Source organism: Capricornis sumatraensis, chromosome 1, assembly GCF_032405125.1.
Source record: "Capricornis sumatraensis isolate serow.1 chromosome 1, serow.2, whole genome shotgun sequence".
Classification (NCBI taxonomy): domain Eukaryota; kingdom Metazoa; phylum Chordata; class Mammalia; order Artiodactyla; family Bovidae; genus Capricornis; species Capricornis sumatraensis.
This window is the reverse complement of record NC_091069.1, coordinates 34,716,645-34,742,306: the sequence shown is the minus strand read 5'-3', so window position 1 is coordinate 34,742,306 and position 25,662 is coordinate 34,716,645. Positions and strand designations below refer to the sequence as shown.

At 40.9% G+C, this 25,662-nt stretch overlaps 2 protein-coding genes across 2 annotated transcripts in view; one reads left to right on the top strand and one right to left on the bottom strand.

Annotated features, from left to right (window-relative positions):
* RBKS (ribokinase) overlaps positions 1-14,366 on the top strand; it is a 100,733-nt gene extending 86,367 nt beyond the window's left edge. Inside the window, exon 8 of the mRNA XM_068976294.1 lies at positions 14,139-14,366. Within this exon, the coding sequence (XP_068832395.1) occupies positions 14,139-14,312 (174 nt within the window). The 3' untranslated portion in view covers positions 14,313-14,366. The remainder of the gene's footprint in view (positions 1-14,138) is intronic.
* Positions 14,367-15,970: 1,604 nt separating this feature from the next.
* Positions 15,971-25,237, bottom strand: MRPL33 (mitochondrial ribosomal protein L33). Its single transcript, XM_068976304.1, is given in 3 exon segments — positions 15,971-16,260; positions 24,317-24,335; positions 25,216-25,237. Coding segments are annotated over 3 exon segments (213 nt in total). The 3' UTR covers positions 15,971-16,088.
* Between the last annotated feature and the right edge of the window lie 425 nt (positions 25,238-25,662).

The window sequence follows — 25,662 nt, the reverse complement described above, 5'->3', positions numbered from 1 at the left end:
GATTTAGTCATGTTTCATCCCATTTGCCTTTTCCCTGGCCTCAAAAACCACGAGCCTGGCTGAGGAATTCAGGTCCACAGTGTAGGCTTTGAATAGCTTTGTGTAGGGAGAGGTTCTGAGAAGAAAGGAAAGTGGTATCTGCTTGTCAGATGGAATGTGTTAACACATTGGGCAGGAATGCAAGGACTTTAACTGTTAGGGTCCCTCTGCAGTTTGGTTGATGAATCATCCTGTGTGGGTACAGATTCCTAACAAATGAACCCTCGTGATGACATCATTCTTGCAAAATCATCTAGGTTCTGCTGTAGGCGCCTGACAAGTTCTTACCTTGGGGATTTTCACCACATGGTGTTTTCTGTGTTTTTTTTTTTCCTAGCCACACTTAATACCCATCACACCTTACAACTCTTCCATTTTTCTATCAACTGGAAGTTGGCAAACTAGGACTTTCACAGGTCTGTCTCACTGTCATCCCTCCTACAGGGCAGTCTTGGTACAGTGTGTGCTCCTCACCTAATCACTCAGCACCCAGCCTCCTGACAGTCCTTGATTCAGTCAGCACATATTTCAGCAGTGAGCCTGGCCTTGCACTAGTCCAAGGGTATGGAAGTGATGAAGACCACAGAGGAGGACAGGGGTGTGTGAAGGAGAGTATGTAACCCAGACTTGTGGGATCAGGGAAAACGCAGCGCTTTGACTGTGGTACCAGTCAGTAAATATGTGATGACTATGTTCATACCTGAGTTGAGTCTAGGAGTTGGTGTAGGAATGAGGTCAAGCAGAGCCACCTCCATGAATGAAGACCCAAAGTTACATGTGTGAGTAGGAAAAAATAAGAGATAAAACTGGGGAGGTGGGCAGGGGGAGCCTTGTGTGCCATGCTAAGGAGCTAAAACATTACCCTAAGAAAGATCAGAAATGTTCAAAGGGATTTAAGCTGGAAGTGAGGTGGCCCGATGTACAGCAGTATGGAGGATGGAGTGGAAGGGGCCAGATCAGAGACAGGGTGAATAGCTAAGGAAGTGAGCATGATCCTCCGGTGGTTATGTGAGCATGAGGTAGGGATGGAGTGGGGATGAGATGAGGGGACAGATTAAAGAAACATTTAGAGTTTAAACTTGGCAGCCAGAGAAGGCAATGGCACCCCACTCCAGTACTCTTGCCTGGAAAATCCCATGGACGGAGGAGCCTGGTAGGCTGCAGTCCATGGGGTCGCTGAGGGTCGAATACAACTGAGCGACTTCACTTTCACTTTTCACTTTCATGCATTGGAGAAGGAAATGGCAACCCACTCCAGTGTTCTTGCCTGGAGAATCCTAGGGACAGGGGAGCCTGGTGGGCTGCCGTCTATGGGGTCGCACAGAGTCGGACACGACTGAAGTGACTTAGCAGTAGCAGCAGCAAACTTGGCAGCTGGTGGCTGTCTAGAAGACCCCCAAGATTTTCAGGGTGGAAGTGCCACAAACTGAAAAGACAAGAAAAGGCTCATGTTCAGTCAGGATTAGGAGTTTGATTCAGGCATGTGGAGTTAGAATCAGCTGCCAGAGACATGAGGCTGGTTGAGCTGACTCGCAGGTAGGTGAGATACACAAGCCTGAAGACAGAGGAGAATCTGGGCTAAAGGTAATGACTGAGGACTCCTCAGATTCATAGCAGTCAAGACCATAAAGTATTTGACACACCCAAGATATTAGGGGGAAGAGAAAGGCAGTGGGTGAAGGACAGAACCTGGGAGAATACCAACAGCCACAGTGCAGGAGGGGGAAGACAGACCCAGGGCAGAGACAAAGGAGGGCCAGAGAGCCACAGGGCCCCCAAGAGAGTGCCTCACTGCTCCACGCGTCTCTGCCGTCTCTGCCGCCTAAACCTCTGGCTGTCCTGTTCTCCATAAGTAAGCTCTTTCACCTCCTTAACTCCCCACACAGTCCCTGTAGGTGAAAGTTGCTCCTGATCCTAAGGCACATTCTTGTGGCTTCCAGCCGCCCCTTCTCGCCCCTCCTGTAAAGATTCCTGCATCTTTGAGGCTCATGCAATTCAATTACAAAGTCTGGACCTCTTTTCCTGGTCATTCTCTGTTTGTCTAAGACGCTAGCATCCACATCACCAGTTCTCTCTCCATCCCCCTCCCACACCTGCAATGCTACCAACATAAGCTGACTCCAGCACCATGAGGATGAACCATCACCAAGTCCCATAGTTCCTAGATGCCCTCACTCCAGGGACTCTTCACCTCCACTCCAGCTTCCCACTCCCATGACGACTCCCAGGAAATGGCTGATACCTGGCACCGCTTCTGTTCTGTGGGAATAAACCTCGCATCCCACAACCAGCTCTCACCCTTCTTCTCCTACACTAGTTCTCACATTCCTTAGTTACCTCTGACCTGTTGACCTCTCCTGACCTCTTCCTTCCTTACCCAGGCTAGACCAATTATTTATCTGGTTATTCTTTCCTGTAATCTCTGCTCCCTTTGGACCCGCCCTCTTCCACCACACCTGCTCAGGGCAACTCTGATTCCCATTCTCTTCTCTGCTCCTGCTCCAAACAGGCAGAGAGAAACGGGACCCCCTCCAGAGGGACATCATTAAAGATTCATGGTCTTCACTCCTGGCATTCTTTATCACTACAGAAAACATAAGTCCTTCCCCTGGGGAAACAGGAAAAATTGAGCAGTAGCCAGAAGCCCAGTCTCACTCCCAAAATAGCTTATCCACCTGCTCTGCCGCTAGATTTCCACCCAGATGTCCTTGGTACAGTCTTTACTGCCATCTACCTCCTTTATTCCTACCGTGGGCAAGTTACTTAACCTCTTTAAATCCTACTTTCCTCTGTTTTAAAATAAGGATCCCCCAGGCTTGCTGCCAACCCCTGAGGCACTTTGTGCAAATCAGAAGGTGCCTCTGAACAGGCACGCAGCTCAGAGTGCTGAGCATGGCCTGCAGACCCAGGGTCACCCTGCCACCTGGGCACCCTCATGCAGAACCACGTTGTATAACCAGACTCTGCAGCCCCATCAATACCTATGAGGTTTATCACTCTTGTCAGACAGCAGAGCCCTGAGAGACTGAGCTGGTGAGCTGAGTGCAGGAGCAGACCAGGGTCATAGTCAAAGACTCAGGCAGGCAAGGGGCAGTGGGAGGGATTGGGGAGTGGAGGCTGGCGGACCGAGAGGATGGTCTGAAAGGGAGAAGGGCAAAGAGCCACCAGCCTCCCCAGGGCCACATCACGTTGAGTCCTGGTGCCAGAGGCTGCCCCCTCCCCAAGCCACCTCTGGGTGCTGTCCTTAGGAGCACCCACCTCTCAGATTCTCCCCTTGGGGTTCCTCTCATCAGCTGCTCATGAGTGTCATCTCTACCCCACCAGCCCTGCAGAGTGCCTTGCCCTCCCACCCTCCACCCCACTGGAGGCCTCAGGTTCTCCACAGGCGTGTCTTGCTCCTTTCCACTTCATGGATACTCCAGCTGTCTCCTGGGTCCCTCAGACCAGCACCCCTCAGGATCCAGGAGTGGCAGGCTCTCAAGAGAGCAGGACTTTCAGAATGCCACATCCATTCTCTAAGGGCGGCTCTTCTTTAAGAGGAAGTTATTGTTGAGAAGGCAATGAATAGTAGCCACCTGGGTATTTTTATTGAAGATAGATGAATTATGCCATCACCCCTTTTGGCACAAAAATAATTTTCAGTAAAAGGTTAAAACCATCATGTTGTATCAATGAGAACTATTCCATTATTCTAAGAATGATTGATTGGAAAGAACGTTACTTACAGGAAAATCACAGTGATACAATACAGCTTCTACTTTTAAAGCACTTTCCATTAAAAAAAAATTATACCAATGTATAAAAATAGTTATACTGAAGATGTGAATCAACAGCCAAGTAATTTATTGGCGCTTGAAAGCCTTGTGGTATAAATAGATTCAACAATGAGACTATCAAGTAACTGGGCTGTGGCAACCTAACCTCCATTTTCACTGATACAAAACAAAGTCACACATAGTTCAGTGAGGGACATCTGGCCCCCTTGGAAGAGAGCACCAGGAGAGAAAAACACAGTAAAGCTAGGACCAAGACCCAGGTCAGCGCACCCAGTCAGCGCTGAGTGCGGCACTCCAAGAGACAGGGGACGGAGATATGGTCTCTGCCCTCAAGGAGTTTTCAAGTTGTCCCAGACTCTAGCCTTTACACAAAATAGTGACTACAGTGTTTTAAGCATCCTAAAGAAGTACAAACAAATACATCAGAAGGGAGGGAGGAACTTCTCTGGTGGTCCACTGGCCAAGACTCCACACTCCCAGTGCAGAGGCAGAAGGTCCGGGTTCAATCCAACTAGAGCTGACATGTCACAACTAAAGATCCTGAGTGCCACACTAAGACCTGTGCGGCCAAGTAAATATTCGAAAGGAAGGAAGACTCTTTTCAGCTTGGTTTGGGGTGTGGCGGCAGGGGGAGCAGGGGGCCAGGGGACGTCATTGTAAAATGAAATGAGGTCAGTCTCGTGTGTATGAAGGTACCCAGATTTGCAGCCTCCTGATGGATGGAGAGCAGACAATAGAAGTTCACTCCCTTCCTTTCCCTAACACTCTTCTACGTGAGTAGTACTTTGCCACCCCTTCATGCTTAAATTTCGGAGTTTTTTCACTGTTTGATGCAATGTGACTTTTAAGATATTATTCACTGGCCTTCACGTCTTTGAGGTGACAGCCCCCTGTCAGCCAGGAGCCTCCCTGCTTTCTTGTACTGTTTTTGGAATGAGGCTAGACGGCTGCCTTCTTTGTGAAGAAGGTAGTCCACCATCACCGCAGACTCCCACCATCTCTTTTCTGGTGAGAAGGTGGAGACCCAGGCAGCTGAGAGTTGGCCCGTCAGCAGTCATTAATTGAGCTCATTCTACTTTTAAGGATTGTGTAACTCTGGGGAGTCAGCAGATCAGAAAGAACCAGATAAGATTTCTGGCCTCTCAGAGGAATTTTGACACATGGAATTGCCTCAATCAAAGCTCCTGGTTGAAAACCAGTTGTGTTACTGGCATGGAGCACTGGACACCATTACAATGCTACCACTGACATCCCAGAATTCAGTTTCTCTGCAGTCAGTGTCGCAGCCAGAAAATGTTCCTTCCAGTCCCCTGGGCTTGCAGGTGGGTGGCACTGCCTAGTCCTCAGTTGCAAAGGAAATTGCCTCAATGAGATGGGGTATTCCCCACTGCAGGAAGGAGGTTTTCTCAGTTCAGTTCGCCCCAGCGTGTCTCAGATGTCCACTTGATTTAGAAAGGGAGGGAGATCATTCAGAGGCTGAAATTGGACCATTTAAAAATTTAAGAGTGACCGACATTGATTTTTTTAAACTTCTTTAGTAAAATTTCTTTTATTAAAAACTTCTCTTAACAAAAATTTTAATTTTTAAAAGAACAGAAAAGTTGCAATACTCCCATATACTCTTCACAGTTTTACCAATTATTAACATTTTTACAATGCTAACAAATTTGCCAATTTGTTTTATTGGTGTCTCTCAAAATACATAAAGATACTTTTTCTTTTGATGAACAGTTTGAGAGTAAGTTGCAGACATGGTGACTCTTTACCTCTTAATACTTCAGGATATACCTCCTGAGAACAAGGACATTGAAAAAAAAAAAAACTACAATGTAATTACTGAATTCAGGAAACTTAACACTGAGATAATCTTATCTTCCATGCACAGCGCAATAATGTTCTTTATAAATTTTTTGTCCAGGAGCCAGTCCAAGATTATGTATCTCACTGAATTGTCATGTTGCTTTAGTCTCCTTTACTATGAAACAGTTCCTTAACCTTTGCCTTCCTTGATATTGATCTTTTTTGAAAAGCACAACCTCATTGTTTATAGAATTTTTCTCAGTTTAGGTTTGTCTGATGCTTCCCCATAATCTAAGTTAGGTTATGCATTTGGGGCAGGAATACCACACAAGTGACCATAGTTCCTTTTCAAGGCCCCACATCAGGGCGCGTCAGTTTCTCTCTTATACTGGTATGTTGATCACTTGGTCAAGGTGCTGTCCACCAGATTTCTGCAGGTAGAGTTACTCTTTTTCCCTTTTGTAACTAATAGGTAATCTGTGGGGAGAGGCTTTGAAACTTGTAAATATTCTGCCTTCATCAGACCTTTATTCAGCAGTTTTAATGTATCCATTGATGATTCTTTCCTGAATTAGTTATTATTACCCTGGGTTCAAAATGGTGATTTTTCAGATTTCTGTATTTACTAGCTGGCATTCTACTTTAAGGATGAGTTTTGTCCAGGGTTTTTTCCCTTTATTTAATATTGGTATAGATTTATGGATTATTAGTAAATTTATTTATTTTTGGCTGTGCTGGGTCTTCACCACTGCACTCAGGCTTTCTCTAGTTGCAGCAAGCAGGGGCCACTCTTCCTTGTGGAGCACAGGCTCTAGGGTGCACAGGCTTCAGTATTTGCAGCACGTGGGCTCAGCAGTTGCAGCACAGATTTAGTTGTTCCATAGCAACATGTGGGATCTTCCTGGACCACAGGTCAAGCCCATGTCCCCTGTATTGGCAGATGGATTCTTAACCACTGGACCACCAGGGAAGTCCTCCCTTAATAAATTTTAATGTAACTGTTAACAACTTATCTATATTTGGAATCCATCCCTTAGATAAATTATGTCTCCATTTTTTAGGTCAACCTAATTGCAAGCGGATCTCTTTTTTATGTGAACTTGAACATTTAATCTATGCCCCAATATCTGCAAAGGTGAACAGGAAGTAGAAAACGTTTATGGCACTTTTAAGCTTAAACACATAGGTGACTGAAGTGTTTTGAATAGCCGTGGCAAAATGGGGTAACCTGGGAGGCCTTTTTGAGAATGGAAGGAAAGATGTTCCACAGACAGGTGAGAGAAGGCACAATCAATGTCTTTCAGACTTGACGCAGAGAAAGGGGGACTCAGCAGAAATGTTGAGGATGAGGAAAGGGCAGGGAAGGAACCAAAGGTGGAATTAATATGCCCAGTCTGTGCGTAGAGTGTGCAGAAGAGCAGCGGAGGTCAAGGGAGTAAGGTGGAAAGGTATGTGAAGTAGTTAAGAGTTCTATTCGATGACTCTGGGTAAGAATACTGAGCAGCAGGGAATGACAGATTCCCAAAATCCCCACGAGGAAGATGTTAATAGTTTCATTTTATTTATAAGAAAACGAAGTCGCAGAGAATTTAATTTGCCCAATGTCCCCAAAATACTAAGTTTAAAGCAAAGATTTAAACACAAATCTATCTAACTTTAAAGCCCATGCTGTCAAAAGAAAGAGACACATCTGTAGTGGAAGAACAGTGATAGAATTAGGGCTCTCAATATAAAAACAGATAGGTTCCTATGCGCCAGTTGTAACATCTCAGTAATTATCCCGACCATGCACTTTAGAGTAAATCAGCAGTAAGCCCAGTGTGCTTAAGAAAGTTAAGCTTTTCACAATTTATGACCCTGCATGTCTGAATGTCCCCACCCTATCCCAGTCTTTATTTTTATAATATCAGTTTTATGGAGATATCATTTTAGTATGCAATAAGATTTCACCCATTTTAAGTTTATGATTCAATGAGTTTTGACAAATGTATATAATCATTTACCAACATGATCATAATATAGAACTTTATCACTCTAGGAAGCTCTCTATGCAGTCCCTTTGCAGTTGATATTCTCCAGCCCCTGGCCTACTTTCTATCTCAATACTTCAGCCTTTTCTAGAATTTCATATCAGTGAAATCATAGAATATGGTATGTAGTCTTTTGATTGGCTTCTTTCACTAAGCATAATACTTTTGAGATTCATTCACGCTGTTATATTAGCAGTTCATTTCCTTTCATTGCTAAGTAGTATTTTATTATATGGATATACTACAGTTTGTTTACCCATTCATCAGTTCAAGGACATCTGTATTGTTTCCAGTTTGGTGCAATCATAAATAATGCTGCTATAAACATGCACATATAGGTCTCTATGTAGATACATGTTTTCACTTCTCGGGTAAATATCTAAGAGGAGAACTGCTGGGTTATATGTTAAGTGTATGTTACATGTTATAAGAAACTGCCAAACTATTTTCCAAAGTGTCTGTATCATTTTGCATTCCCACAAACAATGACTGAGATTGTTCCACATCTACACCAAAAGTCAGTATTTTAGTCTTTTTAAACTTATCCTTTCTAATCAGTATGTAGTATTATCTCATTGTTTTTAATTTGGATTTCCTTGGTGTCTAATAATGTCTAGAATCTTTATATATACTTTTTTTGCCATCTATATGTCTTCTTTGAAGACACCTCTGTTCAAATCTTTTGCTCATTTTTATTGGCTTGTCATATTGAGTTTTATTATCGAGTTATGAGTTCTTTATCACATATGTTTTGCAAATATTTTCTCCCAGTCTGCGGCTTGCCTTTTGATATTCTTTTGAACGGCAAAAACTTTTAACTTTGACAAAACCCAGTTTATCAGTTTTTGTTTTTTTTTTTAAATATTTCATGCTTTTGGTGTCCTACGAAATCTGCCTAACACAAGGTTACAAAGATGTTCTCCTCTATTTTCTTCTTCTGGATATTGTGTCATTTCAGCTCTCACATTTAGGTCTCTGACTCATTTGAAGTTGGTTTTTGTGTGCGGTGTGAGGTTAAGTTTTGCATATAGATTCCCATTTGTTCCTGCACCATTTGTTGAAATGACTGCCCTTTCATCCATTGAATTACCTTGTCAAAAATAGGTTGACCATATATATCTGTGGGTCTATTTCTATATTCTCTTTTCTGTTCCAGTGATCTACATGTCTGTCCTTACATCAGTATCTGTGATTACTGTAACTTACGGTAACTCTTGAAATCAGATAGTTGATATCCTCCAACTTCATTCTACTTTTTTCAAAATTGTTTTGTCTATTCTAGGTCCTTTGCACTTCCATATTAATTTTAGACTCAGTTTGCCAGTTTCTAAAAATTGCAAGCTAGGTTTTTTATTGAAATTGCATTGAATCTGTACATCAGTTTAGGGAGAACTGACAACATATTTTTTATGCTACTGCAAATGGTATTGCTTTGATAATTTTAATTTCTTATTATTAATAATTGCTGGTACATAGAAATAAAATTGATTTTTAAAAATATTGTTTACCTTGCTAAAGCCACTATACTAGTAACTTTTTTAGATTTCTTAGGATTTTCTACATCAGAGAAGGCAATGGCACCCCACTCCAGTACTCTTGCCTGGAAAATCCCATGGACAGAGGAGCCTGGTGGGCTGCAGTCCATGGGGTTGCAACTGAGCAACTTCACTTTCACTTTCATGCATTGGAGAAGGAAATGGCAACCCACTCCAGTGTTCTTGCCTGGAGAATTCCAGGGACGGCGGAGCCTGGCGGGCTGCCTTCTATGGGGTCGCACAGAGTCTTAGAAGAAGCAGCAGCAGCACGATAGCCATCTGCATAGTAAGAGTTTTACTTCTTCCTTTCAAATCTGTATACCTTTTCCTGCTTTTCCTTTTTGATTGCACTGGCAAGGAAATCCAGTATGACACTGAACAGAAACAGTGAGAACAAATCTTTGTTTTCAGTATTAGAGGGGGAAGCTTTCAGTCTTTCTCATTAAGAATTATGTTAACTATAGATTTTTCATAAAGGTTCTTTATCAAGAAGATCGAGTTATACTTTTATTCCAAACTGAATTTTTATCATGAGTGAATGTAGAATTTTATCAAATGCTTTTTCTGCTTCTATTTTTTTTTTTTGGAGTATAAGTAATATACAATGTTTTGAGGTTTTTAATATAGTGAATTCCTTTTTTTAAAATGTTAAACCAGTCTTGCATTCCTGGGATAAACTCTACTTGGTCATGATATATATTCTATTTGCTAAAATTGTTAAGGTTTATATACCTATATTCATGAGATACTGATCTGTTGTTGTTTTGCTTTTCCTTGTAATGTCATTGTCTGAATTTGGTACCACAGTAATGCTGGCCTTATAAAATGACTTGGGAAGTGTTCCCTTGTCTCTTCTGTTTTCTGAAAGAATTTATGTAGAATTAGTATTATTTTTTCCTTAAACACTTGCTAGAATTCTCCAGTAAAGTCATCTAGACTTCAGTTTTCTTTCATCTAGCCTAGAGTTTTCTTTGCAGGAAAAAAAAAAATCCCTTTTTTTAATACAGAAAGGATTTGCCTTTGCTGTCTGCCAACACACTGTATAGCACTGAGAATAAATGGAAATCAAGCTGCAAAAATTGTTGGTGCTGAAATAATGAGTCCGGCACACACAGTTCTACCAAGCACTGTGTTTCCATGACTTTGGCTATAGTGGAGAAAAATTTAAGTGATCTAGTAGAGTCTTTTCAGATATAGGTACAGTATTTTTTAAACTTCCTTAAAAATCTCCTTTGCAGTCAAATGCCCTATGAGCTGACAGGAGTATGTAAGACTAACATCTTCACTGGTGCCAGAATGTTTCCTGTCAGCCCTGTTCCTCTGCTCTGGTTAGGCTGCAAGTTAAAAAGGAGCAAGGCACAGAGGCATGACTTAACTTCTCATTAAATATGCTGATTGCCTTACATTTTTTGGGAGAAGTATTACAAGTTTAAAACAGTAAGCTTAAATAACAAGGTTAAACAATAATATAAAAGTAGGTAGGAAAAAAAATTTGCCATTCTTTGCAGATAAGAAAAATAAATTTTAACCATTTGATACATACCCTTCTTCGTTTTTTCTGTATTCTTTTTTAAAAAATGCACACATACTCTAGGCACAGCTGTTTTTCTTTTTTCTCCCACAACCCTCTATGGGATCATGATACTGAAATCTTTTCTGCCTTAAGTAATGGACATTCCTCCAGGTATGTACATATACTGCTAACCTTTCCGTATTAACAGCTGCATATTTTTTCCATAATACAGAAGTATAAGTTTATTCATCCATTCTCCTATTTGATAGAAAATCACATTATTTCTAGTATTTTGTCTTTAGAAACAATGCTGCAGTCAACATCTTTGGGCATATATCCCAATATATAAGAGCTTTCAGTTCTGTAGATTTCCAGAAGCAAGACCACCAAGTCAAAAGACATACACATTTTTTAACAAATACTGTATTACTCTCCTCCATTCCTACCAACAAATGTATTATATAAGAGTATCATTGTCCTCTCTATCTTCATCTTGCTGCTTTTGCTATCAATCTTATTCTTTTATCAGTCTGATGGGTAAAAAACATTGATTTGAATTTTCCTTAATAGCTGATAATGTGGCAACTTTTCTTGTTTGCTTATTGGCAATTTACTTTTCCTTTTCTGGAGTTGCAAACTGTATCTTTTGTCCATTTTTATCCAGGATTTGTCTTTTTCCCAGCAATTTGAAGGTGTTCTTTGAATATTAGGAATGTCACATATACTAAAAGAATTTTCACCAAATTTGTACTTTTTCGTTTGGCGTTTTTTTTTTTTTTGCCTGAGCAACACAGCATGTGGGTTCTTGGTTCCCCTACCAGGGCTTGAACCTGGACCCCTACAGAGGAAGCACAGAGTCTTAACCACTGAACAACCAGGGAAGTCCCTCATTTAACTTTATTTACAGTGTCTTTGGACATATAAATTTTAAATTTTTATAAATTAAATCTATTCTTTTTTTATTATGGTTTTGGGGTTTAGTGACTTGCTTATAGTTTCCTAGCTTGGAATTATTCAAATATTCATCTAAATTTTCATATTATGTTAGTTTTATTTTTTTACATTCAAGCCTTTAACCTACCAGGAGTTTAATGTTGTGTATGATATGAGGAATGAAGATGTGAAATCTTAAGTTTGCCAAAAAGAAAAAAGAAGGGTTTGCCATAACTCTTCATATATTATAGTATTTCCCATATTTTCATAATATACCCTCGACCTAGCTCATGATTTCTCTGCTTTCAGACCTGTCTATTGTCACATTGCTGTGCTCCAAACTGGGGGAGGGCATGTCTGTCTCTTTTTCCATTGTTTCCATGAGGAAACACTAATAAACAATTTTAAGGCACCTAGCATAGTGCTTGACATATTTTTGGTACTCAGAAAACATTATGGGAGGAAGGAAAGTGTTGAATTCACACCTGTGTTACTATGACTCCTTGGCAAGTTTAATATTGACAGCTTATCTGTGTAAACAAGGGGAAATGTCATTCTCCTTAAAGCCATTCGCTGTCTCATGAGCTCACTCAGTTCCTTCCGCCTCCTGTATCTTTGTTCTAAGGCCTTCCTTCTCCCTATAAATCTGTCCCATTTCATAAGGACTCCCCTTAAGCAGGTTTTCCTCAAACCCTTCCTTGTAGTTCAACAGTATGTGTAAAGTACTGCCACATTAGCCTTTAATCCACAATGGATTTTACTATTTTTTCAAATACCCATCACTGTGCTAGGCACTGTGCTAGGCACATAGCTCATTAAATACTGCAACTGAAACAGTACTGCATACCAAGGCTCTTTATAAAGGCTCGAGTGAGCCTCAAGATTTGTTATGAAAGCCCTTGGGACTAAGGAAGCAACACACTGGGGAAAACTGGACAGTGACCCTGAAAGCCGTTAAATACCAGAGTGATTTTTCAAGTGAAACTGTGTCATCAGATTTATTTTAAACACATTTGTTGGATGAACACATGACAAAGTATTGCCCAATCTGAAGGCGAGGTCAACAGACTTTCTTTGGAGGTTTTTGTTTCCATGAGTTCCTATATGGCCTTCACCAATGTAGGCCTTTAGAAATTCAGGGAAAATGGAATAAGCCTTATATGTCCCTACATTTAGTTTGAAAATAACATCTGAATGCCTCTCACCACTTCCTTGATGAATTTTTAATGGAGAAACAGCTAATTCGAGCACTAGGGCAGAGAATATACAAAATGAGCTTGAAGTATCTTATAATGTCAGAAAATAAGGAAAGCACTCAAAAAACAAAATGATGAGAGTTTACCAGAAGGACACAAGTGCCAGATGAAAGAACTCCCAATGGTCAAAGCTGGAACAACTTGAGCAACAAAATAAATAGTGTAGTGTTGGATTATAGCCCAAGGAATGAAACAAATATCCCTGACTTCATACTGATTTAAATAAAGTTAAATAAATAAATGAGGGGAAAGAAACATATCTGCCATAGAGAAGAATTCCAAATAATTTATGGAGATACTCAACCCCCAAGAAGGTAGAGCATAACTCCCCACCCCTTAAGTGTGGATTACACTTAGTGTAATCTTTGGATGTGCTTCCAAAGAACACAGTGTGATAAGAGAGACCAAAGTAACTTTAGAGTGGAGACAGCTGACAAAGACTACCTTAGCCAAGCGATCAAGATTAACATCAGTGTTAAGTCATGTTGACAGTATGTACCCTTGTTATGCTCTGACGAGAATGACACTTCACCTCTGTGGTCTTCCTCCCTACAACCATAAACACAGTCTAATCTTGAGAAAAACAGGCACAAATCCCAATGGAGGTACATTCCACAAAATACTCAACCAGTCCTCAAAACTATCAAGGTCATCAAAAACAAAGAATGTCTAAGAAACTGTCACAACCTTTAGGACTTTCAGGAAATATGACAATGAAATGTAATTCAGGTATATTGGATGAGGTCTTGGAACAGAAAAAAGACACTAAGCAAAACTAATGAAATCCAAATGAAGTATGGGTGTGTGTGTGTGTTCAGTCAGTCGTGTCTGACTCTTTATGACCCTTTGGGCTGTAGCCCACCAGGCTCCTCCGTCTGTGGGATTTTTCAGGCAAGGATTAGAGATGAACATTTCCTCCTCCAGGGGATCTTCCCCATCCAAGGATCAAACCCACATCTCTTCTATCTCCTGCATTTCAGGCAATTCTTTACCCACTGAGCCACTGGGGAAGCCAGAATGAAGAACGGAGTTTAGTTAATACCAAAGCACTGTTATTTCATTAGTAGTGGCAAATGTACCCTAGTGATGTTAGACGTTTACAGAATTGGATGTGTGCTATGTGCAATCTCTACTATCCTTGTACCTCTTCTGTAAACCTAAAACTAAAGTTAAAAGTATACTTAAATATTTTGAAAACACAGATTGGGCAACAAATGACTACCTGCTTATCTCTACAAATGTGCTTTGAATTACAGGGTGCTGGTGACAGTTTTGTGGGAGCTTTGGCTTTCTACCTGGCTTACTACTCACATCTGTCCTTGGAAGAAATGCTCAAGAGATCTAATTTCATCGCAGCGGTCAGTGTCCAGGTCACAGGAACACAGTCATCTTATCCATACAAAAAAGACCTGCCCCTTGATCTGTTTTGATTGCTATTAACTCCAAAGTAAATATACCTGGAAATAAAATGTACTTAGGGATGGTCACTATTAATTAGCAGCTTACTATAAAATGTCACCTCCTTTCTTTGCAATTATGTTCATTTACCAAGTCATCCTCAAGCCTTCAATTATTTCTTTATAATGATTTGCTTTTCATGCAAAGTCAACTAGACAGAATTAAGGATACTACAACAAAGACCCGTACAAACAACCCCACCATTCAGGAACCAGCAAACTCTACTGCCAACACATCATGAATACTGTTATGTACACCAAACAGCTGAATTTGCAAGCAACAGTGTCTAGAATCAGAGCAGAGAATGTTAAATAAGGGAAAGAGGGGTATGACTTGGGCCACACAAGCAGTTCCTAAGAAGGACAGCTGACGTTCAGCTTTGCCTTGAGTGTTGTCAGAGCTTCTGGTTCTCCAAGAGAAGCCAGAAGTTTAGATGTTTATTGAAATCTTTCAACATTTGAGTATCAGCAACTGAGTTTTTTAAAATTGTAAACACCACCTGTGGGCCACTTTTAGCCTATGTGCTAAATAGACAAGTCATTTGCAAAGCCAGATTTTAAGTTGGTTTTGTTTTAAGTGATTCATGCATGTCACAGACCCTTTACACTGGGTTTAGGTAGAATCAAGTGAAGTATTTTTCTTGTAACCCAATACCACAATGTAGAGTTTCAATCTAAAAATAGCCAAGATCTCACCTATTATTGCTTTCAATTAGAGCTTTCACAAAAGATGCCAGAAAAATAGCTGACTGTAATGCCACAAGCCTCTAAGACTCAACAACTGTCTAATTCCATTTCCAGAGAGGCACTCTCACATTTCCTCAGGAGACAAGACTGGGCCACAGGGAGGGAACACCTGTTACTCAGGAAGAGCACTGGTTTCTTAATGCTGTGGTCATGGTGGACACTCCATCCTTCTCCCCTATAAATGCTTTAAATGCTATAGGATACATACCAGTAGAGCTCAAAATATTAGCTGATCCTTACCTTCAACGAGAAATTTGACAGGGAGAGACATGGGCAATTTTGAAAACTTGTGGTAAACAACAGCTTGGGTAGGAAAGCGCTACATATCTGGGGAGGGCAGGAGTCCTTAACCTGTACATTAGGGATAATCAGTGGAATTTCCAAGCTGGTTGGCTGTGTAGTACCACTGCCTCAAAAGCTGAGCCATTAGCTTTATGGAAACACACTATACCGCCTCTTATTAAAAAAAAAAAAAAATTCTAGAAGTAGTCCAAACTGTTCCTAGAAAATCCTAGATACTGCTTTGGTGACCTGAGTTTGAGAGTGTGGACTAATGGCATTTTTCTAATTATATAAGCACAGATCAAAAATAGAAGTTCTCTTGGTTTCTTCTGTGTTAACAGGCTGGCTTCCTCCTTTCATTCCTGCTCACCTCTGCCATCTGTGTTATCGCACAGTTCTTTCAAGATCTCTCTGGGCCATGACCCTGCCTTTTCTATGAAGTACAAGTGAGGGCAGACTGGAAACTCTTGCACAATTCTCACTATGGAAAATTTTCTTTTCTTATATGAAACAATGGTTATTTTTTAGTACTGTAGTTTTTAACATTTCAAATAGTGGGGGAAAACATCACTAAAAGACAATAGCACAAGCTATTTTAATATATTTTATTAAGAGCTATAAAAATATCCAGAAAGATAAATAAATGTGATGCAATGGTATATGTCCTAATACGAAGAACTTGTTTTCACTGCATTGTTTTCCTTCACAATGGCCTTCAAATCACAGGAGGCAGTGATTCCGTGCCATTTCCTCTTCTTTTATTACACGCTGCAGAATTTCTGAATCAGTATCCCACCCTCGATCTTCTCATTTATAAATCAAATTCATTTTCAATCCATTGTTTAGAGGGAGCGTATTTTTTTCTGTTCCACAAAGAGGACTTTTTTTTTCACTGTAGGAGGAGAAAAAAGGATTGTAGCAGAATACTAAAAAGTTAATCATCAGCATTTTTTAATAAAAATACACATCAGACCATGAGCCCTCTCCTTTCTCTTCTTTTACTTTCCTTTGTCATAAGGATGGAGCTGACTTGCAAACTCAGTTCACTGATCCCAGAGAGGACTGGAGAAAATGGTAAGGAAAACAAGGAAGGCCCACCAGCCAACCAGTGGCATCCCTGATAACCCACAAAGTCACATGTAACCAATATGAAATAGTCAAATTAAAAAAAGAAAATTACAGGCAAAAAAATGTCCTCACTCAGCTAATGCCCACTCTTGTATGAGGTAAAGCAAGGAGAGATTGTAGGAAAAAGCTGGACTCCAGAAAAAGAGTGGTAAAAACTGAGCAGACCACAGAAGAAAAGGAAGCCTGGCTGAAAGAGTAAATATACATTAAACCTTGTACTTTCCAGAAATGGTTTCATATATCCAAGTACAGATTTACTATTATAACCCAAGTCTTATTATTATGAATATCATAACAGAGTATAGTTCTCTGAAACACACCAAACAAAAGTGCTCACTGCCTGGATGAAAGATTAGAGACTAGATGGTAGGCAATAAGGTTACACACACACACACACACACACACACACACACATACACAATAAGGTTACACATACACATAATAAGGTTACACACACACACACACACACACACAAATTCTTTGCAAAAAACCAAGAACAGTGCACCAAGGAAGATCCAGGAACTCCAAAGACTATGTATGACATGATAGCAACTCACTTGTCCATACCACATGAAGAAATTTTAGCTTTGTTTTTTGTTATTCTTCTATAATTAATATGGATACCCTGCATGTGAGATCCCCAAACTGTCTATTATCAACAGTTAGCTAGGGAGCTTATTTAAATACATTCCTACTTTTACCTCCATCTCTACCCTAATTCTATTTCTGCAGAACTAGAGTGAGACTGGAAGTCTGCATTTTTTAAAACTCTTAGGATGATTCTGATGGCAGCTAAAATTAATAACCATTAACCAGTCGACAGAAATTTATCTATAAAATTAATAATGTATTTTATTACTTTGTACATAGGAATATTTTTAATGTTTGAAAAGATCGAGTATTAAACATAAGTAGGACCAGTGCTCCTTCAAATTCCAAGGAAGACTACAAAGCACTGCAAGGCAGTAGTCAAGAACCCAAACAACTTCCTATCAATGTTATTCACTGCAAAAAATATTTCCATGTTTTTTCTACATGGAACTAAAAAATGGATTAAAAAAAGAACTTGTCTCATGGATAACTGGTCAGGAGATTATTTAAGTGACCCTGGACAGGAATAACTGATGAAGACTATTCATGAAAATTTTATATACTTGCTGCGTTCATTCCCTTAATTCAAAGAATAAATATTTAAGTCCACAGAACTGTGCTAGGCAATGTGGGATTTATGAAAGTGAGTCCTATCTGCGCCGAAGAATTGATGCTTTTGAACTGTGGTGTTGGAGAAGACTCTTGAGAGTCCCTTGGACTGCAAGGAGATCCAAGCAGTCCATTCTGAAGGAGATCAGCCCTGGGTGTTCTTTGGAAGGAATGATGCTAAAGCTGAAACTCCAGTACTTTGGCCACCTCACGCGAAGAGTTGACTCATTGGAAAAGACTCTGATGCTGGGAGGGATTGGGAGCAGGAGGAGAAGGGGACAACAAAGGATGAGATGGCTGGATGGCATCACTGACTCGATGGACATGAGTCTGAGTGACCTCCGGGAGTTGGTGATGGACAGGGAGGCCTGGTGTGCTGCGATTCATGGGGTCCCAAAGAGTCGGACACAACTGAGCAACTGAACTGAACTGAAGAAGAGTCCCTGATTTAGTACCAATATACCATGAGGTACCTGTATGAACATCCAGTAAGCCCCACAGGAACCTAAAGACTAAAAGGGACTGGAATGGTGAGGCAAACATCTCACAAGGAGGGTCAAGCTTAGGCTCTCAAGCAGCAGCAGCATTTGGATGAACAGGGAAGAGCATCTAGTTTAGACAAATGGTGGCAGGAGATAAGAACAACAGTGCTGATTGCAGGGGAAGGTCCTGATTAAAAAAAGGAAAAAAATAGACTAAACTGGCTCCATGTAATAGAAAAAATAGGGGGCCTGGAATCAGAAAGACTGGGTTCAAGCCTTGCCTCCACCATTTATCTACTGTAAGTTCTTGGGCAAATTTCTCAAAATACTCTTCCTTCAGTTTTCTTCCCCATGAGAGGGATAACTCCATCTCCCTCACAGGACTGCCAGAGAGCAAACGCTCATTATGTGTTAGCTGAGTTCAAATGACACGCTGCTATCCTCAGTCATAAACAATAAATTAATTTTCTGTCAAAATATTTGCTGCTTAATTCATAGAAGAATGAATCTGTCAAGTTCTTGCCCTACATCTAACCTAAATCTATTCTGCTTCAATTAAAGTCAATATTGTCTTGTTTAGTCATCCAAGAAATTAAAACTGACAAGTTTTCATTTTCCTTATAATAAACCTTCATATATTTAACAAAGTTTAATACACTTATGCCTCAGCCTTTAATCCTTCCTCCTGGGAAATTTGCATCTAGATTCATATGAGGAAAAGGAGTTTGAAAAGACACAGGCTGGTTCTAGCCATAGAGTATACCATGAAGTACTCAAATAATTGGGGATTTTTCCATGTTTCCTTGCCTGATTTTCTTTGTAAACCAGACAAGCAAAACACTACCCTTAAACTAAACCCTTAAACCATTTTCTCACTGCAGTAAAACATGCTAGGACAACTGCCAAGCTATTTGGTACCCTGGGCAATGGGGCAGGCCGCAAGGCAAACATCATGCAAGCCCACAGGGCATTCGGTAGGTGGGCAGAAAGCCAAGCTCTTCAGAAGAGACAAAGTTGTGTTGTCAAGCCTCCAACGATCCCTTCTCAGAAAAGCTCTAATCGTCTGTCTGAAATATATATATGAGTATTTTCTTCCACTTTCAACTCATGGTTGAAACTGTTTATGCTTGTATCCTTTCCTGATCTCAAAATGTAAAATCAATCTGACAGAAAGTTCCTAATATCTCCATACTAAGACTGAAAATTCCAGTACATTTTCACACTTAAAATCTCACAGAAGGTTATTCAATCAACATTTATTAACGTTGTACAAGTTCCTTAAAAAGCTCTAAAGGAGCTAAAATTCTAGAAAACCACTCTACTGTAAAGTTCATCACTTTGGGTTTTCACCAGCTGATACAAAGAAATCAGAGGGAGAAAACCACCACATCAATCTAATATCATATTGCTATGGTCTCAAAGTTTTTGTTCCCCCAAATTTATGTTGAAATCCTAACCCACAAAGATGATGGTATTAGAAGGTGGGGCCGTGAGGAGGTGCTTTGGTCACGAGGGTGGAACCTTCGTGAATGGGATGAATCCTCATAAAAGGTACCCCACAGAAGTTGCCTGCCCCTCTACCATGTGAGAACACAGCAAGAACCCCTTCCTATAAACCAGGACGAGGGCCCTCACCATGGGAAAGTCACCATGCTGGCACCTTGATCTTGGACTTTCCAGGTCCCAGAACTGTGAGAAATAAAACTGCTGTTTATAAGTCATCTAGTCTGTGGTATTTCATTATATCAACCCAGACTAAGACATATACCTTATCATTCTAATAATTTTCCATCATTTGAGATATATATCCTGAAATTCAGACTGCGAATCATAAGGGACAAACCTAGAATTCCCATTTTATTAAAGGATGACCAGAAAGTTTCACACCATAAAAACAGCAGGAAATTTTATTTCTGTTAAAGAATGGAACTCATAACAATTTTTTTTTTTTTTTTGGCCACATGGCATGTAGGATCTTAGTTCCCCAACTAGGAATTAAACCCATGCTACTCACTCCAGTATTCTTGGGTTTCCCTTGTGGCTCAGCTGGTAAAGAATCTGCCTGCAATGTGGGAGACCTGTGTTCGATCCCTGGTTGAGAAGATCCCCTGGAGAAGGGAAAGGCTACCCACTCCAGTATTCTGGCCTGGAGAATTCCATGGACTATACAGTCCATGGGGTTGCAGAGTTGGACACGACTTAGCGACTCTCACTTTCACTTTCACTCCTGCAGTAGAAGCACAGTCTTAACCTCTGGACCACCAGGGAAATCCCTCTCAGAGCCCTTTTTGAATGCCTCCTTACACTGGCACAGCCCTGATTTTTTTGAAGGTGATATTATTTTTGATTTTGATGAATTCAGCTAATGAACAGTTTGTCAGATCTTCTTTACAAACTCTGAAAGCAGCTATTAAGGTGGCTGTCAGGCAGACTTGTACTAGTGCCCAACCAGAGGTCACACACTAGTGAGTGAGTTTTAGCCTCTTCTCTCAATAAGAGGTTCATATATAAAGTGACTCAGGGCCTAGGTTTTGGAGTCAGACAGTCCTAAATTAAAATCTTTATTCTGTCACATATTTTAGTTATGTGTCCTTAACTAAAATCCTTGGCATCAAACTCATCATCTATAAAATGGGGTTCATATTGCCTGGAGAGTACGGGTACTTGTGTTCAGCTCAGTTCAGTTCAGTCACTCAGTCGTGTCCGACTCTTTGGGACCCCATGAATCGCAGCACGCCAGGCGTCCCTGTCCATCACCAATTCCCGGAGTTCACTCAGACTCACGACCATCGAGTCAGTGATGCCATCCAGCCATCTCATCCTCGGTCGTCCCCTTCTCCTCCTGCCCCCAATCCTTCCCAGCATCAGAGTCTTCTCCAATGAGTCAACTCTTTGCATGAGATGGCCAAAGTACTGGAGTTTCAGCTTTAGCATCATTCCTTCCAAAGAAATCCCAGGGCTGATCTCCTTCAGAATGGACTGGTTGGATCTCCTCGCAGTCCAAGGGACTCTCAAGAGTCTTCTCCAACACCACAGTTCAAAAGCATCAATTCTTCGGCACTCAGCCTTCTTCACAGTCCAACTCTCACATCCATACATGACTACTGGAAAAATCATAGCCTTGACTAGACGGACCTTAGTCGGCAAAGTAATGTCTCTGCTTTTGAATATGCTGTCTAGGTTGGTCATAACTTTCCTTCCAAGGAGTAAGCGTCTTTTAATTTCATGGCTGCAATCACCATCTGCAGTGATTCTGGAGCCCCCAAAAATAAAGTCTGACACTGTTTCCCCATCTATTTCCCATGGAGTGATGGGACCGGATGCCATGATCTTCGTTTTCTGAATGTTGAGCTTTAAGCCAACTTTTTCACTCTCCTCTTTTACTTTCATCAAGGGGCTTTTTAGTTCCTCTTCACTTTCTGCCATAAGGGTGGTGTCATTACAATGCATTCATGTATCTGAAGACTTAGGCAGGTAAACAGAGAAGACAGAATTTTCCATTTTGTCTGGTTATTCACAAGCACTTGTTCCCTTTCTCTCAAGGATCACTGCATTCTGTTGCCTATATTGTCCTTCTGTTGTTGTTTCAGGAGGGAAGGTAAATTCGGTCCCACTGCTCCATCTTCGCCAGAAGTGAGTCTATCAGCCTTGTTCTTAGTTAACGAAATAACTGATTATGACGCTACATGCATGATAAGACACTTCAGTCATGTCTGACTCTTTGTGACCCCATGGACTGAAGCCTGCCAAGAATACTGGAGTGAGCTGCCATTTCCTCCCTCAGCGATTATGACGTTAACTGCCTATATTTCATTATGTAATGGATTAATTTGAAGAAGTAAGATTCTAGCACCAATTCCAACTCTAATCACCAACCAAGTGTCTTAGAATTCAACTCAACCTTGACATACTTCTCTTTCTGTTTCCCGAACAGTATCGCCTATTCTATTTATATATCTGGTTTTTCACCTTCAAATCTTCGGCTAACTATCTCTTACTGGAGAGACATTCCCTGAACTATCCTACCTAAAGAATGAAGATGGGATCTACCTCCTTGCAACTCTATCCTGTATCTCAGCATCCTGCTTGTTTCTCGCATAGCACTGAGCATTAATTGTCGTCTTCCTTCCTCTCCCTTCCAACACCAGGCTTTGATCGTCAAGACCAAAGGCAGTGAGTCTATCTTATGTCCATGAATATCCCAGCACCTGGGATAGTAACTAGCACCAAAGTAAACTTTCAATATACACTAGGAATGAACGCTATAGTGACAAAGGGGCCACAAAACTGCCTTTGTTCAACATCATCTGAAAAGGGCAACAGGCCTTGAAAGCATTTGAATTTATCATGGAGCAACTTTTCTGGAATCTTACCTACTGGATCATAATGCAGTAGAGTAAGTTTCTCCCACAGTCGGCTTCTCTTAGTGTTGAAGGAAAAACCTGTTCCAGCTTGGCTCACCATTTTCACCAGAATTGTTCTAAGATTTAAAAGCAAGTTGTTACAAGCTACGGAAATAGACTAAAATCAGTAGTAGGGGGGTGGCACATTCTGAGAACAGTATACAGTAGTATTACTTGTGGGGACATCAATCAAACCTTAAGTTCAGTTCTAAGACAGTCTATATCTTAGAATGGTTCTGATTCCCAATATTTGTTCCATTACACAGAGTGCCTTGGAAATGACCTAACCAAAGCAAGAAGACTAATCAAACTGCATTGTGGGAATAGACTCAGACCCCCACATTTCAGGAGGAGAAATCAGGACAAGGAAAATACACAAGTACTGGTAACCCTGGCAGGCCAGTCAAGAAGACAGTGGTCTCCGAGGAGCTTTATCTTTCACGTATGAGCAGTAAGAGTGAAATCAGGACGCAACAGAATAAAGGGATTGGAACTTTTACATCGACAATGTGTAAAACCTTGTTGTTCCCTTTCATAGTTTAACTTACAATCATCCAAAGCACAAAGTTCATGTGTTGTCCCACTGGGCCTTTTAATACCTCATACTGTTTGTTACTTTTTCAGGGGTCTTATCTTCCTATGTAGATCATACTATTTGATTTCTCATCTAATTCCAAAAAGAATCTGAAGCACCTAAGATAATATTATACACCTTTGCATCCCTTTCAATGTTCAGCATAGTACGCCATGCATTAGAGTGATACAAGATTAAGTACTTGCTCTCTGGCAAGCACAACATGCAAGGCCCTCTAAGTCTACATCTGCACCCTGGAGAAGTAACACTAACAGTATGGAAGGTGAGTTGTGTACACGAGGTCTGTAAGGCAAGACATATGTGACCAGAAGGCACACAAAGAACATGGCACCAGAAGGACACAAAGAACGTGAGAGGCAGGGCGTACCTCTAAAGAAATGAAGACACAGGAGATTCCCACAGAATGTGAAGAAGGAAAATAAGTAACTGGATTGTGTGAAAAGCTATATAAAGTAATGAAAGATATTGAGGGAAGAATACTAGCATACATGTTTTTCAGTAACTTTAATCCAGAAAACCTAGCTTTAAGGATTTATTATATGACTTGGGTTATAAACAAATGCTACCTACTTTAGAATTTTTCTATTTTTAACACAGAAAATCTTACTTCAGTTATTGCCTACAAAATTTATTTTTGAAATACCAGTTTGGTATTAATAATCTCTCTGGTACAGCATGGAATCCTTAGCCTTTGCCATTTTTGAAATGCTTGTACCATGAATGCAAAAGATTACAAAACTCAAAACTGGCTCTGTGGATAGTCAAATCACAGCTTTTTTTGTTATATTCCTGTAGTGAGCTCCAGACAAATGGCCCTTGGTCCTCACTTTGAGGACAAAGAACTGCAGTCATAGTCCAAAGAGCATGGGGACCCTGATGATTTCTTTAGGAACAACACAGCAAAAGCAACTTTTAAGGAAATTAACTGAAAGCTCACTTAAATAGATCAGTTGGGAAGGAGAGAAAATATTTTAGTAAACAGTTCATAGGGCCAAAACAATTCATCAAGTGTAATCCTCAAATCAGACTTTAGAAAATTGAAGCCAAATGCTTAATTTAACATAAGGATTCATTGAGAGCAGCTGAACTAATGAATCTAACATAAACAAACTTAAAAAAAAAAAAAAAACTTGTACTTACTTTGATTTGCTCTTGGCAACTTTTTCATAGGCAGGAAAAGTTGAATAGAAATGGGAAAAAATAAACAATTTATTATCTTGCTTATGCAAAATTCAAATAAAGCTCAAATTTTAGGATTATAATAAAAATATTTAAGTCATGAAATATGTCATAAATTGTCACTCAAAAAAACTACTCCCGAGCTATTGGGGATCCCGTTAGGATTTTATAGATGTTTTTTAAAAATCCAATCGGACCACCACAATTCTGGATGGAATCCTCTACACAATCTCTTTTCAGTTGAACTGACTACCTTTTAAATCTTCCCAAAGATCTGCTCCACTTGCTCCTCTTCTAAGGTGCAAATATTTGCACTAGAACAAGCCTCTTGTCTGGTAAATTAACCTATGCAAATTCAACAACCATCACACAAGGTGGAGAAAGGAAATTAAATCCATCCGGGAAGTCAGCCTAGTGCACCAAAGAACACGGTCTTGGGAGCCAGTGAGCTTCTTTCCCAGCCCGCTGTACGACCTAGGATCAATCACTGTTTCTCACCTTGAGAACTCGAAATGAGTGAACTAAAAATTCTGAAGTTTTCTCAGTTAGAACGTCCAGTGATTCTGCTGACACACCGCTACAGAGGGCGAGAGAAAGCCCCACTTCTGCCGGCCAGACCCTAACCGTCCGAACGAGCCGAAACGGACCCAAAATCTGCGCCGAAGACCCCCAAGACCCACTCGCCCCACAGGGAGCGCGGCCGCGAAGCATGCCGGGTGCTGTAGTCCTGAAGGCCTAGGACGTCGCAGCGGCGGCTTCCCCACCGGCGTGCGCACTCCACCCTGCAATGTCCCAGGGCCCGCCTGTCACCACCTCCTGCCCGGGAAGCAGGCCCTGCCGCCGCCTCCAGCCCCACTTACACGTAACCGCCGACAGGAACATGGCGACAGTACCCCTGAAGACTCGGTAACGGGTCCAAAGTTCCAGCAACAAACAACTGCTTCCGGGGCACAGGTCTGTTCCGGAAAAGGATGTCCGGAAGTTCTCCACAGCCACGCCCCCTATATAAACCTCAGGGCTGAGCCCGCCTCTTTTCTCTGGTCTCTACAGTCCAGGTGTCTCTTATGTGGTGCTGGAGTGTGGAGTCCTTTTCATTTTTGGAGAGAACCTTTGTTATCGCTCGAGGTTCGCGCCCCACACCCTAACTCCTACTTCTGAGTCAAAGTTAGATGTTTTCCATACATATTTCACTAAATCATCGCAGTCGACTACATTAAAGCCACGGGAACTCTGCATGTTCCTCACCCACTCCAGGCTATCACGCTTCTGCACTATTTCCTTAAATTGTTGCCTTCGTTTTCCTCCTC